General features: G+C 39.1%; 2 protein-coding genes and 1 long non-coding RNA gene across 3 annotated transcripts; 1 reads left to right on the forward strand and 2 right to left on the reverse strand.

Annotated features, from left to right (window-relative positions):
- Window positions 1-1,060: 1,060 nt before the first annotated feature.
- On the reverse strand, window positions 1,061-7,776 carry LOC130565447 (NLR family CARD domain-containing protein 3-like). The gene is made up of 7 exons (XM_057352173.1): window positions 7,727-7,776; window positions 5,435-5,505; window positions 3,318-5,319; window positions 2,327-2,500; window positions 1,974-2,147; window positions 1,694-1,740; window positions 1,061-1,584 (listed from the first exon to the last, which is right to left on the reverse strand). Exons 3-7 carry the CDS (start codon window positions 5,168-5,170, stop codon window positions 1,061-1,063), a joined length of 2,772 nt encoding a protein of 923 aa, XP_057208156.1. The 5' UTR covers window positions 5,171-5,319; window positions 5,435-5,505; window positions 7,727-7,776.
- A 441-nt stretch (window positions 7,777-8,217) lies between these two features.
- Window positions 8,218-11,831, forward strand: LOC130565455 (uncharacterized). The gene is made up of 3 exons (XR_008964376.1): window positions 8,218-8,286; window positions 8,534-8,702; window positions 11,719-11,831. It is a non-coding gene; the product is annotated as an uncharacterized LOC130565455 (long non-coding RNA).
- LOC130565445 (NLR family CARD domain-containing protein 3-like) lies at window positions 10,933-18,209 on the reverse strand. The gene is made up of 6 exons (XM_057352169.1): window positions 18,128-18,209; window positions 15,360-17,441; window positions 14,519-14,692; window positions 14,166-14,339; window positions 12,456-12,502; window positions 10,933-12,367 (listed from the first exon to the last, which is right to left on the reverse strand). Exons 2-6 carry the CDS (start codon window positions 17,342-17,344, stop codon window positions 11,826-11,828), a joined length of 2,922 nt encoding a protein of 973 aa, XP_057208152.1. The 5' UTR covers window positions 17,345-17,441; window positions 18,128-18,209; the 3' UTR covers window positions 10,933-11,825.
- Between the last annotated feature and the right edge of the window lie 115 nt (window positions 18,210-18,324).

The following is an 18,324-nucleotide window of genomic DNA, read 5'->3' on the forward strand; positions in this document are numbered from 1 at the left end:
TCATTTCATTGTGTACCCGTTGACCTAATAACAACCTGTGTACAAGAAACTGCTACACAAACCGTATAAATTAGGGATGTAACGATTCACTAAGATCATGATGCGATGCGATTCACGATACCGATCTCAATTCACGGTTTATTAGAAAAGAACATCTGCCCTTTTATTATTTCTCAAATGCTGCACATTTCTTTGAAAAATAAAAATATATTTTATGTAAAATAATAAAACTTAACTGCAGTTTTTACAAATTAAAACACCCCCCCAAAAAATGAATAATACAAAAGTCTCTTTAATATAAACAAACTAAGATTTTGTGCTTTTCTTGGATTTTTTTACATTTAAGAAACATCATCATATCCACGTTTTCAAAGTTTGCAGTAAAAACAGCGGCCCCTGCTGTTCAAAACATGTATTGCGATTCATTTTACATCTCAACCGATTTGAATCGTCACATATTATAATCGATTTTTAACCGGCTCACGGTGAACAGTGTTGGGTGTAACTAGTTACTAAGTAATTAGTTACTGTAATTTAATTACTTTTCTCTTGAAAAAGTGAAGTAAGGGATTACTCTTATTTTTTCTGTAATTTAATTAGTTACTTTTGATGTAATTAAACTAAATAATTTGTGTAATACATGTGTGTGCAATAGTGGAATTGACATCAAAATTCAAAGTCTGACTTTAAAATCTGTGCTTTAATATATAATTCACACATTTGTAATACTTTGGTCAGTTAATAAGAGTACTTTATGTAGTTTAATATTATTTATTTGAATGAATTAAAAGAGCCCTTTCATGTCTATCCTTGAATCGCTTAACTAATCAAGGTTGATGTAGGACATAGAAAGTAATTAGTAATAAGTAACTAAATACTTTTTGGAGAGAGTCATTTGTACAGTAATCTAATTACACTATTGAATATGTAATTAGTAACTAGTAATTAATTACTTTTTGAGAGTAACTTACCCAACACTGACGGTGAATTGTTACATCCCTAGTTTAAATGTTTCTCAATTAATTGCTTCTCATACTGACATATTCCCAGAAAGTTGAAACTAACACAGAGACACTGTGGAGCCATGATATAGCCCAAATCCAGCATAAAGGCGCTCAGTAAACGTGGAATGAAACGTGTGTAAGTGTGTGAGCCTGTGTGTGTCGGAGACGGCGTAGAAGGACAGAGTCCCGGCACACCGGTCCACATACACTCCTACTTTGTTGCAGAGTGGTGAAAGGGCGGGTATATCGGTGGTCTCAAAATTGTGCCAGGCGGAGTAAAGGCTGTCACAGCAGTAAAGATTCCAGGATATCTGATTCAGTCCAAATCTACAGAACGTCCCTCCGTGCCTTCTGATTCCTTTGTATGTCACTGATATGTGACTCCAGCCGTTCCACTCCACTTCCCAATAACAGCGTTCGGACAGACTCTCCTTACACATAACCTGCTCAAAGAGCAAAAATCTCTCCGGATGATCGGGATATGACTGCTCCTCTTCAACACACGTCACCTTTTTGTTTCCGCCAGACAGAATGAGCAGATTGTGTGCTGTGGTTGGGTCCAGAGTGAAATCACTTGCATCTGTACACAAGAACAGAGAGTGCGACACTTATATACACGATATGATTTTTATAGACCGATATAATTACAGTTTAAGTGGGTAAGAAAGAAAGATAAAGGTGGGACCTACATTTTTGTAATCCTGGTGTGATTCTGAGGGGCTCTCCATAATCCAAACTAAACAGACATACAGGCAATGTTTCAGTCCACTTTAATTTATTAATGTTTTATTAAAAGAGTAACTATTATTACTACTTATTGATTGTAATTTTATTAGTACAATTATAAGCAATTTCATTAGTTTGAACACTACAACAAACACTGCATCATGCCCATGATTGCCTGAACAGCATAACACCACGTCAAGCTTTCAAATAGAATAGTGCAATTCTAATTTCTACTTAACATACTTGAGTTTGTCCAGTTTGTAGTGCGGATCCTCCAGTAGAGCAGATAGCAGCTGAACTCCTGTCTCTCCAGGATGATTGTAGCTCAGATCCAACTCTCTCAGATGTGACGGGTTTGATCTCAGAGCTGAAGCCAGAGCGGCACAACCTTCCCCTGTCACTAAACAGCCTGATAACCTACAGACAGAGAGAGAGAGAATGTTGGAACATGGCATTATGCTTTTCAGAAGACAAACACAGTTTGCTCAGGCTTAATGCGAAAAATAATAACAATTTTGTGCAAACGTGATCTGCAAATACCTATTTTCCTTTGGAGATAAGGAAATCTTTTGCTGATGAAAAGATGTAGAACATACCTCAGTATTGCCAGTGGACAGTGTGGATTGTCCAGTGCGGCACAGAGGATCTTCACTCCTGAATCCTGCAGGTCATTGTTGCTCAGGTCCAGCTCTCTCAGCGGAGAGTTTGATGGCCGTAGAGCTGAAGCCACAATTTCACACGACTGATCCGTAAGATTACAGCCAGTCAGTCTAAAAGAAAGCGGTAACATTTTACAATAACAGTGTCATCGACTGTTCAGATTGTCATGTGGGATCTATAAGAAACCAATATTAACAACAAAAAATGTTTAAATGACATCAGTCTAAATCAGGCAGGTGGAACCTATTTATGCACAGAATACTTTAATTTAATTAAATGCTTAGAGATTATGGCCTTTCTTAACACCTTTGTACATCACAAAAATGTCAAAGTAAGATTTCATCCAGTGATGAAAATTTACTCACCCTCCCAGATGTACATGACATCCTTTCTTCAGCTGAACATAAATAAGTTTTTAGTAAATTTAATACAAAATCCATCACTTTGTGTCTGTATATGGGACTCAATAGGTTCAAATTCCAAAAGCACAAACATCCATCATTAAAGCATCAAAACATCTTTTGAGACGTCTTCTGAAGCAATACGTGTGTGAGAAAAAACTTTCACTTTTTTGCACCTATTTAGGGGAAATTAAACCAAAACAAATACATAAAAGCATTAAATTCAAATACGAATGAAGAAGTCACACTATCAACATCATTGTACGTGATTTTGTTCTGAATATGCTTGATTTGGTCAAATATGCTCACAATATTAATTGTTTTCTCATACACACCCACTGAGCAACTTTATTAACCAACTGAAGTCATTTGGGGCTTTTATGATGGATGTGCATTTTGGAGCTTCAACTTATCGAGTCCATTGTAAGTCAATTTAGTGCATCTGGCATGGCATAAGGGTGAGTAAGATATCAGATCATTGTGGATTATTTCTTTATTTGTCTTGCTATTAGACTTAAACACTCACAGTGCTTTCCTGCAGTTTCTCAGGGCTGGTAACAGGTTCCTTCGACCCTCTTCAGATGTGTTGTATTTTTTAGGATCGAGTTCATCCAGCACCTCCTCTGACATCTGAAGTATGTAGGCAATCGCTGAACAATGTGCTGCAGAGATTCGATGTCTTGTGTTTCCCTCTGATTTCAGAAACTCTCGAATCTCGGTGTACAGCGTCCGATCGTTCATTTCAAACAGACAAAGAAACAGATTGATAGATCTGTCAGCTGATAGACCACATCCATCTTTGATTTTGTTTTTAATGTATGTCGTAGTTTTCTGGATGCTCTTTGCGCTCTTCTCTGTGTGGGTCAGTAAACCCTGTAACAGTCTCTGATTGGACTCCAGTGAGATACCCAGCAGAAATCTCAAGAAAAGATCCAAGTGTCCGTTCTCACACTCCAGGGCTTTCTCTACGGCTCCTTTAAGTAAATTTTGAAGCGTATCGAAGATCTTCAATGCCTCGGTTGTGGTTATTAAATGTGAGTGAAACACATAAAACGCAGCGAGAAACTCCTGAAAACTGAGATGTATGAAGCAGTAAACCTTCTTCTGATAAATCACAGAGTCCTCCTTAAAGATCTGTGTGCACATCCCAGAATATCTCACAGCTTCAGCGGCATCGATGCCGCACTCTCTCAGGTCGTCCTCATAAAACATCACATTGCCCTTCATCAGCTGGTTGAACGCCAGTTCCGATAGTTTCAGAAGCACTTCTCTGTTGGACTGCAGGAGTTTCTCTGGATCTTTCTCGTCTCTCTCATCGTACTTCTGACTTTTCACATTTATCTGAACGTTTAGGAAGTGAATGTACATTTCAGTCAGAGTTTTAGGGATTTCTGCATCGTGATGGTGTTTCAGGATGTTCTGAAGCACAGTGGCTGAGATCCAACAGAAGACCGGTATGTGACACATGATGTGGAGGCTTCTTGAAGTTTTAATGTGGGAGATGATTTTTCTCGCTTGTTGTGGATCGCTGATCTTCTTCCTGAAATATTCCTTCTTCTGAGCGTCATTGAACCCCTGGACTTCTGTCACACGTGTGATGTATTTAGAGGGAATCTGATTGGCTGCCGCTGGTCTGGAGGTGATCCAGATGAGAGCAGATGGAAGCAGGTCTCCTTTGATCAGATTTGACATCAACACACCGACGGATGAAGTCTCAGCCACATCAGAAACTTTCTCACCGTCTGCAAACTTCAGCTGAATTCTGCTTTCATCCAGACCATCAAAGATGAACACAACTTTACACCCCTCATAAATCTTTTGGTGCAGATCTTGAAGTTCAGGATGAAAGTCAAGCAGGAGTTTGTGAAGACTGTAGCGGTCGTCTCGAATCAAGTTCAGCTCTCGAAATGGAAGCACAAACATGAAATCTACATCCTGATTGGCTGTTCCCTCTGCCCAATCCAGAATGAACTTCTGCACAGAGACCGTTTTACCGATTCCAGCGATGCCCTTAGTAAGAACGGTCTTAATCTTTCCTTTCCCATTTTTTCTTTCTTCATCACATCTGGATTCAGGTGAGAGATGAAAGATGTCATTGCAGTGGATCGATTTACAGTGTTTCAGTGTCTTTGGTTCCTTGTCGATCTGTAACACCTCATGTTCTACATTCACTCCTTCACTTTCTCCCTCTATGATGTACAGTTGTGTGTAAATCTTGTCCAGCAGGGTTTTATTCTCCTGGACTTGGATTCCCTCAAATAAACTTTCATACTTGTTCTTCATGCTGGTTTTGTGAATGTCTTTGACTCTCGGCAGAACATCATTATAGTGATCATCATCTGGTTGTTGGTCGTCACAGATCATTTCAGCAGCATCCATGACTTGGTTATGTGAATCTCATACAGGGTCCGTTCTAGATTTCTTTCTGCACTGAGGACAGTCAGTGTCTTTAGATCAACTGCTCATATCACTGCAGAAGCATGTGTGTATCCTGCATCAGCTTTCAGCAGTGTTGGACAGTAGTGTCACTATGAATAATGAAGTTTAGTTAAAGCAAATGTCTCCGTGTTAGGGTGGTAGCAACCCTTTTATAGTCATGAATCATGATGTTATAAATAATAAAACAAGTTTGAAGTGTCTTACCAAGTGTTGTCAGCAGACTGTCAGTTGGAGGGGAGGAGTTAAACGTCCAGTGTGTAATTTTTTTGGAGGATCTATTAACAGAAAAGCAATATCATCCTATATTTTATTATATTGATTTGTAGTGACATCAAACCATCCTGTCCAACCTATGTCCATGTTTTTCATCTTCTGCTGACCTCCTTGACTGTCGTGTCTACATGTGAAGATTATTTATGCATCTGCAACCGATCCGGTCTTGCATATCAAATTGATGAATATTCAATAAAGAAGAGAAAAGGAGGTGTTTCTCTCCCGTGTTTTTAATGGAACACGCCACCGAGTCCTACATATGCTGAACTGTGGATACACATAACATCAAGTATCCAACAATATGTGCAACATCTATTACTTCAGCAGATTGAGAAAGAAGGATCAGATGACCAGGAGGAGGAACATGCAAATTCATAATCTTTGAATACGCTACTTAAAATGAATGTATTTTTTAAGCATGTTTGTATAAACACAACTTTTATGTTTATTCAGTCTCCATCTCACAAGAAGCGTGCCAAGAAGGCAGCCCTAGAAGAGCTGTTTGAGGGTGAGGACCAAGAGCTACTTCAACTTCAGGCAACGACAACTAAAAGGGGTGCCCTCTCCATAGCTACACTGTAAAAAATGATTCTGGAGGGTGTTAAATACAACCCATTAAAATCAGTTAAATTTTACCTAAAAATATTGGTTAGCGCATAAAATATATAATAATGGGTACATTCTACTTACACTGCCTACTTTTTATGAGTAATAATGGCAACTTAAAAAAACAAGGTAGAATTTACCTGAAAATATTAGCTATGACACTGCGGAGTGCGCGCGCATGCATCAACGCTCCGGCGGGAAATTAGGAATCATGAAGACACATCCTCTTCAGATTCGCTGACAGGATTTGTGGAGCAGCCGGTAAATTTTGTTCAACTTCTTTATATCATCATGAATGCAAATGTTGACTTACTTAAATGTAAGCTCTACCGTTATATTCTCCTTTGGGTTAAAATAAGTTACGCTGTTTTGTTATCAGTACAAGTGAGGCGAGTCGCAGATATTAGATAACATAGGTGGTGAATATCGTGGATTTGTCACAGAGACAGCCCTCACTACATAAGAGGATATGTGAATAATGTTTATTTAACTAATGTAAAAACTGACATGCATTTTGTTTTTATTTTTAACAGGTAGGAGAACTCGAAAGGCAAACAAAGTGAAAGTGCTGGTGATGCATAATCCCACAGCTGAGCAGGACTTGTATGTCAATTGAAATTGATGTTAAGAATAAGAAAATTGCTTTGAATGTATATTTTGACATTCAGTGAAGACATTGGTTTGTTTTTTAATAGAAAATGTTCAAGAATTTGTAATGTGAGCAATAGTTGTGAACCTGAGCTAACATGAGCTAAAAATGAACTGTTGCGTTATGCACGACTGAAAATAAAATTAACAGTAGGAGATGCTCTGCCTTTGTCTATCTATGATTTTATTTATTTTTCTTTGGCACACACGACTTCTCTCTTTAAAGTAACCACGGAGGCGGAAACAGTATGACGTTGCCATGCGCTCTTCCTAGACCGTCTTATTCCAGCGCTTGATGTTGAAGAGGACTCAAACCATCTAACCTTAGAAGGACTGCTCTAGGAAGGACGCAGCTTCAAAAGGACGTGTCCTTGCTTTTGACAAAACCCAACAGTTTGCGTTGCCCATTTTCTTTTTCACCATTTAAGATTACATTTTAATCTATTCAATAAAAACAGTTTCACTGAGTGTGTAATGTACACAATATAACACAATATCTATTGTTAAATAGTAATACTGGTGGTAATGCAACCTGTCGCGACATTCCCTACTACGCTAAGTACTGTTCAGAGTAAAACATGTTGAAGTTTAGCGACAGTGAGGGTGGTTCTAGAGGTTTTCAGAGGGTGGAGTTTAGTGCTTAAAAATCGTGTCTTCAGCTTGTCCAAGATTAGGCTACTGTATAAAACGCACTTGTTTTTTTTAGATAAAGTATGGTCGTGCTTGAGAAGTTGAAAAGCATTTACTAAAAATGTTAACACACTTAAGATAGTGCGAGTTCAGAAACACGGTAAGGCACAATTTCAGCAACTGTCTCAAATTCCTGTCAAACGACTGTTTGCCTCTCGGCGCCCTCAACTTTACAGTCTTTACGTTATTTAACAACTGTGTCTTTTTACAAACACCATTTAACATTTGGCTATAAATATTTGTAGACGGTTAACCAAAACATAAATGAAGAGAACCTACCAGCTTGACGCTTTCTTGCAGTCAAAATGAAAATGGCGTTAAGGATTCACTCATAACTTTCACTTTCGTATTTAATTTACCGGCGTTGTACGAAATTTGACTCCCACACATCTGATTGGTTCATTTACTGGGGATGCTGCAATCTGATTGGTATCTATCTCTAAATCCCACGCCTAAACGGCAGATAAAGAGAGAGGGCGCTCGCTGGTTTTGACTAGAAGGGATAGAGCTACCTCTACTGGGCATGCGCACTTCAATACCGCATAATTTTTGTCACGCTGAAAACAGTTGATTAATATTTTTGTATTATTGTAAGGTTAGGTTTAGGGTTGGGGTAGGTGTAGGCGTTAGCTAATGTAATTTATTGTAATTATATGGCGAAGTTTTGCACCACCTCCGACCGTAGCTGTATCCCTTCTAGCAACAACAGTGCTCGCTGCAGCGCCAAGGGGGAGGAGCAAAGCTCCAGCTCCCCCTCGCTGGACCTAGTAGGCGGAGCTTGAGCTACATAGCATAGCGCATGTACAGTCCATTAGAACTTACACAATTTGCATCGCACGGTAAGAAAAGCGTACATTAAAGATAAACTTAGCATTGAGACATGTATAACATCTTTCCATAGATCTATCGCTGTCTTGACATTGCTCATTATTTTTCACTCCCTGACATATTAATCGGGAGTAGGTTAATTTAAGCGTTGAAGCGCCATCCCATCCCCTATGCTACATTTAGCATGTGGAGTGTGTGTGTGTTTTAAATCATAGTTTTATTTATTGATTTATTTAAATGTTTGTTTAACCTGCACAGATGCATCAGACAGTACTTATTCGAGGACAGGATCCCCTGCTGTCTATTGAGAGATGCACAGTGTTCTGCATAAAATACCACTGTGCCTACTGTAAATTGGTGTTTAACCATTTACACGAGCTCCAAAATCATGTAGTTAATCACATGCAAAATACAGTTCAACAATAAGGTATGTGTGTGAATGATTGAATTATACTACCTTTCTGCTTTTGCTTGTTGTAATCATTTCTTCCTGGAATTTAAAACTAAAAACATATCGATCATTTCATTTACCGTTTCCTTGTGTTGTGAAACGTTTGAGAAGTCGGAATATCAGGGGTTAAAATACTTGTTGTTGTAGACATTACAGTACATTACATTACAGTAGTTTAAATCATTGTAAAATTCATGAACAACTATATAATTACCCTAGACTCTTAGATTATGTTGTGCTTTTGAGCAAGGCATTTCACCACAAAACCTCTTCCTAGGTAATGCACTATAAACATTGCTGTTGTAAACAAGACAATTGTGCTAATTTATTATTTTTACATTTTAGATTTTTACATACACACTCTCTATCCACTCTCTTTCTGTTTCTCTATCACCGTGTCTACACCGGACACGACACACACACAAAACAGTCTATCTGTCTGTCTATCTATCTAATAAAAAGTTATTTGATGACAATATCATAGAGACAAGTGTGTGGGCTCGTTTAACCAATCAGTTTCTCAGGATCATCTTGAAGCAATCAAGCCACGCCTTATCAACCATTTACAGCAACTGATCCCATAGATTGCCATTATAAAAGGCCCATATGGATATCTTTGCAACCCAGTGTCATAAAGACAAGGGGGTGGGCTCATTTAACCCGGGCAACCAATCAGTATCCCAGGATCTTCATTAAGCTATGAAGCCACGCCCATAGCAACTAAACAAATGACCTTAGCAACCGTTTGGCAAGACCTATATCTCTGCATCAGAAAATCGTAGACACAGGGGTTGGTTCGTGGCTTAGACTATCATCAATTGGCAGCTGCCAAGCCACGCCCATAGCAACCAAACAGATTAGTTTAGCAACCGTTTAGCAAGACCTATATCTCTGTATCAGAACATCGCAGAGATATGGGGGTTGGGTCGTTTCACTTGTGGCTTTCAGTATCATACTAACAACATGCTAATCGTGTTAACATCATGCTAGCTAACATAATTATCATATAAGCATCATGCTAGCAACATGCTAATCGTGTTAGAATCATGCTAGTAACATGCTAATCATGTTAACATCATGTTATCAACATGTTAATCAAGTTAGCTTCATGCTAATACATGCTAATTCATGGTAAGACCAGTTTTCTTTAGACTTCAGCCTGGTTTTCACAGACGATCTATCTTTTAAAACTTAAAATCTTCTGACTTAAATCTACTTCATACTTTCAAGTCAGGTTCTCTCAAGCCAACATAAAGTGATTCTACACCGGACATTCAGCACATTCTTCCCTGTCCAATCCATCTCATGTGTGCAGGGACTAGAAGACTTTCTGCTCACTGGATTATGCTCATATTAGTTCTTTTTTCTGAGTGATGCATTACATTCTAATTTTTCTTTAGTTTACTGGTTGCAAATGTGATAAAGATGAGAGTTGCTAGCCTGTCGTCTATAGATTATACCAGTTTAATTAAATTTGCATCAATTATTCTTTATTTAAGGGAAATACGTGACATACTGTATGTGTTAAAGCAGTCTGACCTAAATGTGTTAATTTAATGTGCATTTGTTCATTTCATCCAGGTGGTTAGTGATTAGAAGAATTACTCTGAAGGTTGTGGCTTTGTCCACTACATCAGCTATGAAGCTACAGAAAAGACACTTAATGGCCTGACCATCTAGAGACTAAGTGTTACCCAGTATGGATTCCTGTGCACTAATGATTTAATTTACTTTTACATTTAGTCATTTAGCAGACACTTTTATCCAAAGCGACTTACAGAGAGTTCAGGGAGCAATGAGCAATATGTCATACAGGAGCAATAATACAATAGGTGCTAATACAAAGTTAGATTCAACAAAAGCTAGACCACTACCTGTTGAGAGAAAGAGAGAGGGTTCTCAAATAATCTTAACTAACAACAGGCAACAGTCTATTCAACAGTTAAAACAAGGTAACAGGGTAAATAGCAGACTTACGCACTACTGCAGACTTCTGCTGACTATTCGCTTCTCCTAGTAATTAATAATTACTTATTAATAATGAATTAAATATTAAATATAATAATAATAATATAATTAAATATAATATAATAATAAAATATTAATTACTAATGAATAATTACTTACTGTACATTTTGAATATATTGAATACACATATTACATATAAATATTACAAAATCTTAGTTGTAAAGGTTCTATATGCAGCACAGCAGCAATTTAACTAAATTTAAAATGTTTGAATGGACCATTCCATTGAATAATATGTTTAAAATGTTTTTTTTATCAAAACTGCTTAAAGCGACACATTAGAACTTTTGCTCACGGGTTCCCCCATGTGGTTCATAAGTGCAATTGTTTGTTACCAGTGTTGTAAATGATTTAATTTAATTTAATTTAATTCAATTATTTGTCAAGTATGGTGACCCATACCCGAAATGTGACTCTGCATTTAACCCATCCAGAGAGTAGTGAACACACGTACACCCGGAGCAGTGGGCAGCTATCACTGCAGCGCCCGGGGAGCAAGTAGGGGTAGGGTGCCTTGCTCAAGGGCACCTCAGTCGTTACCCGCCGGCCCTGGGAATCGAACCGGCAACCTTCTGGTCACAAATCTGACTCTCTAACCATTGTGAATTTGTTTAAGAAAGCTGATGCAACCAACGATTCAGCGAATGCAGAAACGTTGTTTGGAAACCATCTTCCGCAGGCAGGGGATGGTCAGGCTGTGTGTACCGACCCCAACACAGAACTTACAGAGTGTGGTTGTAGCCGCTATAAGGCTGCTCAGGTAGCAGCGCATAATTTGTCCGGTTAAGAGTTGTTCTGCCAGACATTATTTTAAGGTTGAAAAACTACAAAGTGTTGCTTTAATATTGCTGTTGTGGGTTTTTATTTATTAGGTTCATTGTATTTTGGCGACCACTGCAATTCAAGCGTTCTGTGTTGTTTGTAAATCGATCAAAATGAACTTTTCGTTGTATGTGTTTCGCAGGTCACGGGTGTTGATATTTGAGCAGCTTATGAAAGTCCATCCCAGGTCTGCGGGTCTTTATTTCCTCCATGACATCCAGCCTGCTTCATCAGAACGCTGTTATTCCTTTACATCTCACACAGACGAACTGAAGAATCAGAATAAAGTCCGAATCCTGCGTAGAGGGGCTCAGTGAACGTGGAGTGGAATGTGTATATGTGCGAGTATACTTGTGTGTGAGCGTTTGCGTCAGAGACGCTGTAGAAGGACAGAGTGCCGGCCGCCCAGTCCAGATACACGCCTACTCTGTGAGAGGGAGATGAAGGAAGAGGAACGTTTGTGCTCTTCTTATTGTGCCACGCAGAGTAAATCGTGTCGCAGCAGTAAAGACTCCAGGACTGTTCATTCAGTCCGAACCTGCAGTTACTGCCTCCTTTCCTGCTGATTCCTTTATATGTCACTGATATGTGACTCCAGCCGTTCCACTCCACTTCCCAATAACATCGTCCAGACAGACTCTCCTTACACAGAAGCTGCTCGTAACGCTCGAATCTGTCCGGATGACCGGGATACGGCTGCTCCGCGTGCCCACATGTTATCTTTCTGTTTCCCTCTGACAGGAGGAGACGAATGTGTGCCGTGTTTGGATCCACAGTGAGATCACATGCGTCTGTACACGAGAGAAGAGATCAAAAATATCTGTAACGTCACTAACTGACAGATCTACCATATGCATTTGTGCGAAAGTGACAACCTACATTTTCGTAATCCTGGTGTGATCCTGAACTGCTCTCCGTGATCTAGACTAAACAGAGAAGAAGATGAAGACACAGAGAAAACAATAACAGTCCAATGAAATAACAATGAAAGAGTCAAATAACTGTTTTATATAATAGAGTAAAACTTGATAGACACATTCACAAGCTATTAAATAAAAAAAAGTTTTGTTCATTTGAATAATTTGTGTATTCTAAAACGGATATGCTGCTAATTTACAAAACTTTCTCCTCAGTTCCAAAAAGAGGAAGGAAGCCAAAAAATTGCACGCCCCTGCAACTTACTAAAGAAAGTCTGATGAAAACATCAGCGCGTGACCAACCCGCTCGGTCATGATGAGGTAATGAGGAGGAGTAAGATAAATACTATGATTAATGCCCAAACCAACCTTGTGATGTGTGTGACACCGCATATCTTTCTGTAAAAATCCCAATGTTGTGAAATACTGGCTGAAACTGAAATTTTGTGCAACAAGATCCTTACTTTATGTTTACAAATATAACTGCCAGTAGCAGTTTTTAGCAAAACATTTGCCACCAAGAGGAAAGTTTCACAAGGACTCCTCCATGCAAACAAGTCACATGTGACCCAGTCTATGAAATCCATTAATTATGAGACAACAAGCATCAAAGCTTCATTTCAACTATTCATTTCACTATGATTTCAATATCTGACATGACCTTACTCAGTCAATTTTAAAGACATCAAGGTTATTTTTTTCAGTGAATGTTACATTATAACAGATACGCAAAAGTAAAAATCTAAACTTTTAAAAAGTATGTTTGTGACAGATGAAAAACGGCAGTCAGATAATACAGGCTTAATTTCTTAACAACACAAAAGAGGAGAACGGTGTTGGCGACTGCTAGTGATTTATTTATGGGTTTGCACTGGTTGCAAAACTTTAATTGTGGTACTTACGGTGTGCGATTGTGTTGGTGACATGAATAAACACACAGGGTGGTTTCCCAGACAGGGATTATTTTAAACCATGACAAGGCTTTAGTTAAATTAGGACATTTAAGTCGTTTTTACAAACATGCCTTACAAATAAGCATGACCTGTGTGCATTTTGAGACGACACAATGACACTGATGTATTTTAAGATATAATCAGTGCAAGCTGTTTTCAGTTTAAACAGCTCTAACATTAATTTCAGTCTAGGACTAGACTTAATCCCTGTCCGGGAAACCGCCCCAAAATGTGCTTGAAAACACCAACTGAGCAGCTGTATGTGTGAGTGAAATTGTGGTAACACTTTACATTAAGGTTCCCTTCATAAAGCATTTGTAAATGTGTTCATTAATGATTATTAAGTCATTTACAAATGCATTTTAAAGCAGTTATAACTGCATAAATAAAAAGGGGGATTCTAACGAAATACCTGCCAAATTATGAGCCATTTTTAACTCACATGTTATAATATAATAATAATAATAAATGTATTTATTCATTATTTATTTGACTCGAAAGCAGATTCATTATGTTTGCAAAATAGGCTGTCAGACTGGAGACTGTATGGTGTTATGGTGTTTTTTTATAATAAATATATATATAAATGCATTTATTAAGCATTTATAACATGTGAGTTACCGAAATTTGGATTATTCATCACATTTCTCTATTAGCATCTGTTCTCAAGTCACAAATACACAATGAATCGATACTAAAACGTTTTTGGCCAAACATACTTGAGTTTGTCCAGTTTGTAGTGCGGATCCTCCAGTAGAGCAGATAGCAGCTGAACTCCTGTCTCTCCAGGATGATTGTAGCTCAGATCCAACTCTCTCAGATGTGACGGGTTTGATCTCAGAGCTGAAGCCAGAGCGGCACAACCTTCCCCTGTCACTAAACAGCCTGATAACCTACAGACAGAGAGAGAGAGAATGTTGGAACATGGCATTATGCTTTTCAGAAGACAAACACAGTTTGCTCAGGCTTAATGCGAAAAATAATAACAATTTTGTGCAAACGTGATCTGCAAATACCTATTTTCCTTTGGAGATAAGGAAATCTTTTGCTGATGAAAAGATGTAGAACATACCTCAGTATTGCCAGTGGACAGTGTGGATTGTCCAGTGCGGCACAGAGGATCTTCACTCCTGAATCCTGCAGGTCATTGTTGCTCAGGTCCAGCTCTCTCAGCGGAGAGTTTGATGGCCGTAGAGCTGAAGCCACAATTTCACACGACTGATCCGTAAGATTACAGCCAGCAAACCTGACAGGTAGCCGAACACAATATCCAGTGTTTAGTTTAATATTCACAATATTCAGTTTAGTCTGAATTACAAATTGTGTAACGACAGACTTTGTATGGTAGTCTAGAGACAAAGACAGGTGTTGGCCATCTACTGTGTGGCAAATTGTTAATGGGGTATATACACACGGAGCGATGACGTCCTTCTGCTAAAATCTCTGCCAGTTCTGTTACATCCGGCGCCGTAGGCAACAATGGCGTTTCGCTTCAGGATGCACATAGGATTACGATCAACAACGTGAGTGTAATTATTCAAACACTTCGCCATACGTCGACAACCAAAAAGGAGAAGCACTTCATGGCTATCTGTTTCAGGGTACATTAACAAATATGTAAAAAAAAGCAAAGTGAACTTTTGCACATACTAGATGCATGATCACAGAGGCACTTAACAATGCTATCAATGCTAATTCCGTAGTGCTGTCGGTTCGCCGAATTTGAAAGTTTTCTTACTAAACACATTGTTATCTCTTGGTGAAAAATACCCTTGCTGTGAGAGCGGAAGTGACCAAGCTGGCTGAGATTTTAGAGGAAGTACGTCATCGTCCCGTGTGCATATACCCTATTGAGTAAATTCTAATACTTTCTAATATAATGTATCGAGTGCTGTCAGGACTTTAACACTCACAGTGCTTTCCTGCAGTTTCTCAGGGCTGGTAACAGGTTCCTTCGACCCTCTTCAGATGTGTTGTATTTTTTAGGATCGAGTTCATCCAGCACCTCCTCTGACATCTGAAGTATGTAGGCAATCGCTGAACAATGTGCGGCAGAGATTCGATGTCTTGCGTTTCCCTCTGATTTCAGAAACTCTCGAATCTCGGTGTACAGCGTCCGATCGTTCATTTCAAACAGACAAAGAAACAGATTGATAGATCTGTCAGCTGATAGACCACATCCATCTTTGATTTTGTTTTTAATGTAGGTCGTAGTTTTCTGGATGCTCTTTGCGCTCTTCTCTGTGTGGGTCAGTAAACCCTGTAACAGTCTCTGATTGGACTCCAGTGAGATACCCAGCAGAAATCTCAAGAAAAGATCCAAGTGTCCGTTCTCACACTCCAGGGCTTTCTCTACGGCTCCTTTAAGCAAAGTATGAAGCGTATCGAAGATCTTCAATGCCTCGGTTGTGGTTATTAAATGTGAGTGAAACACATAAAACGCAGCGAGAAACTCCTGAAAACTGAGATGTATGAAGCAGTAAACCTTCTTCTGATAAATCACAGAGTCCTCCTTAAAGATCTGTGTGCACATCCCAGAATATCTCACAGCTTCAGCGGCATCGATGCCGCACTCTCTCAGGTCGTCCTCATAAAACATCACATTGCCCTTCATCAGCTGGTTGAACGCCAGTTCCGATAGTTTCAGAAGCACTTCTCTGTTGGACTGCAGGAGTTTCTCTGGATCTTTCTCGTCTCTCTCATCGTACTTCTGACTTTTCACATTTATCTGAACGTTTAGGAAGTGAATGTACATTTCAGTCAGAGTTTTAGGGATTTCTGCATCGTGATGGTGTTTCAGGATGTTCTGAAGCACAGTGGCTGAGATCCAACAGAAGACCGGTATGTGACACATGATGTGGAGGCTTCTTGAAGTTTTAATGTGGGAGATGATTCTTCTCGCTTGTTGTGGATCGCTGATCTTCTTCCTGAAATATTCCTTCTTCTGAGCGTCATTGAACCCCTGGACTTCTGTCACACGTGTGATGTATTTAGAGGGAATCTGATTGGCTGCCGCTGGTCTGGAGGTGATCCAGATGAGAGCAGATGGAAGCAGGTCTCCTTTGATCAGATTTGACATCAACACACCGACGGATGAAGTCTCAGCCACATCAGAAACTTTCTCACCGTCTGCAAACTTCAGCTGAATTCTGCTTTCATCCAGACCATCAAAGATGAACACAACTTTACACCCCTCATAAATCTTCAGGTGCAGATCTTGAAGTTCAGGATGAAAGTCAAGCAGGAGTTTGTGAAGACTGTAGCGGTCGTCTCGAATCAAGTTCAGCTCTCGAAATGGAAGCACAAACATGAAATCTACATCCTGATTGGCTGTTCCCTCTGCCCAATCCAGAATGAACTTCTGCACAGAGACCGTTTTACCGATTCCAGCGATGCCCTTAGTAAGAACGGTCTTAATCTTTCCTTTCCCATCTTTTCTCGCTTCATCACATCTGGATTCAGGTGAGAGATGAAAGATGTCATTGCAGTGGATCGATTTACAGTGTTTCAGTGTCTTTGGTTCCTTGTCGATCTGTAACACCTCATGTTCTACATTCACTCCTTCACTTTCTCCCTCTATGATGTACAGTTGTGTGTAAATCTTGTCCAGCAGGGTTTTATTCTCCTGGACTTGGATTCCCTCAAATAAACTTTCATACTTGTTCTTCATGCTGGTTTTGTGAATGTCTTTGACTCTCAGCAGAACATCAGAATCATCTTGTGATTGTTGTCGTTTCAGATCCACCAGTGTGTGTTTCTGCAGGTCTGTGTCTGTGTAGTGTTGAGTGATGTGGATCTGACAGAAGGAACCGCTGCAGGTCACACAAGACTTTACAGCTTTTTCCCAGCAAGCATCACAGATCACATCCGCAGTCTCATCAGGACCGGATCCTCCCATGACTGTGTATGTACAACAGGGATTTCAGCTCAGCGGGTTTAGTCAAAGCAGAAGCACGTGTGTCCTAAATCTACCGTGGCTTTCAGCAGTGTCATCACTACAAAATTAAATGATTTGTTAAACCATGTCATAGTAGATTCGATGTACTATTTTGATAACAAATCATGTATACAAATAAAAGAATAGATTAAGACAAAATTCTTGACAATATCCACATGAAAATAAATTTACATAGAAATAAAAGTATTTCTGGGTCTGGAAAAGGGTGTAGTCTAGACGAAGCTCGTGCTCCTTGTACGACGGCGTCACACTCATGTCGCGCGCACTTTAGTGCGTGAAAGCGTTTGATGTAACAAAGGGTCACAGTTAAGTGCACCCAAATGCTTCGGACAACCTTTAATAATATAAAGTGATTATATTACAGATTTATTTCAGATTAATGTTGTACTTCGTCCCATATATTGAGAAACCTAGTTTATTCTTATTTTACTTTTATTTCGTGGGTCTATTTCAATTCAAATAACTGTAATAAATGTTAATCTGTAAATGCATGGTCTTATTTTTAACGGTAATGGGCGATCTGTTGCCATGATGAGCAGGCTACTAGTGAACTGTCTGCATTCTTACCATTAAAAAAACAAATACGTTTGGGTGAATTAAAGTTAACATTAAAACATTTAACGTTTCTTGTGATCGTTTATCTTGTAAATACATTAATAACAAAAGCCTATTTCGTTCATTTCTTATGCACTGTTGATATTAGTAGACAAGTTTTGAACTCACCGTCAAAAGCTGCTTGTTTTTTTTGTGACAGCCTCTTTGCTTGCAGATTAAAAGCTACACTATTTCTTTCAGTTCTGTTTTGTATGTTCAACGGGAAATTTCCCAGACACTCCCCTTCTGTGTGACAACGCCTACCGGTCCGAGTCGGACACGCCCTCATTTCTCAGCGTGTCATTTTACACATCGCTGTATCAACT

This window comes from Triplophysa rosa, linkage group LG15 (genome assembly GCF_024868665.1).
Source record: "Triplophysa rosa linkage group LG15, Trosa_1v2, whole genome shotgun sequence".
Classification (NCBI taxonomy): domain Eukaryota; kingdom Metazoa; phylum Chordata; class Actinopteri; order Cypriniformes; family Nemacheilidae; genus Triplophysa; species Triplophysa rosa.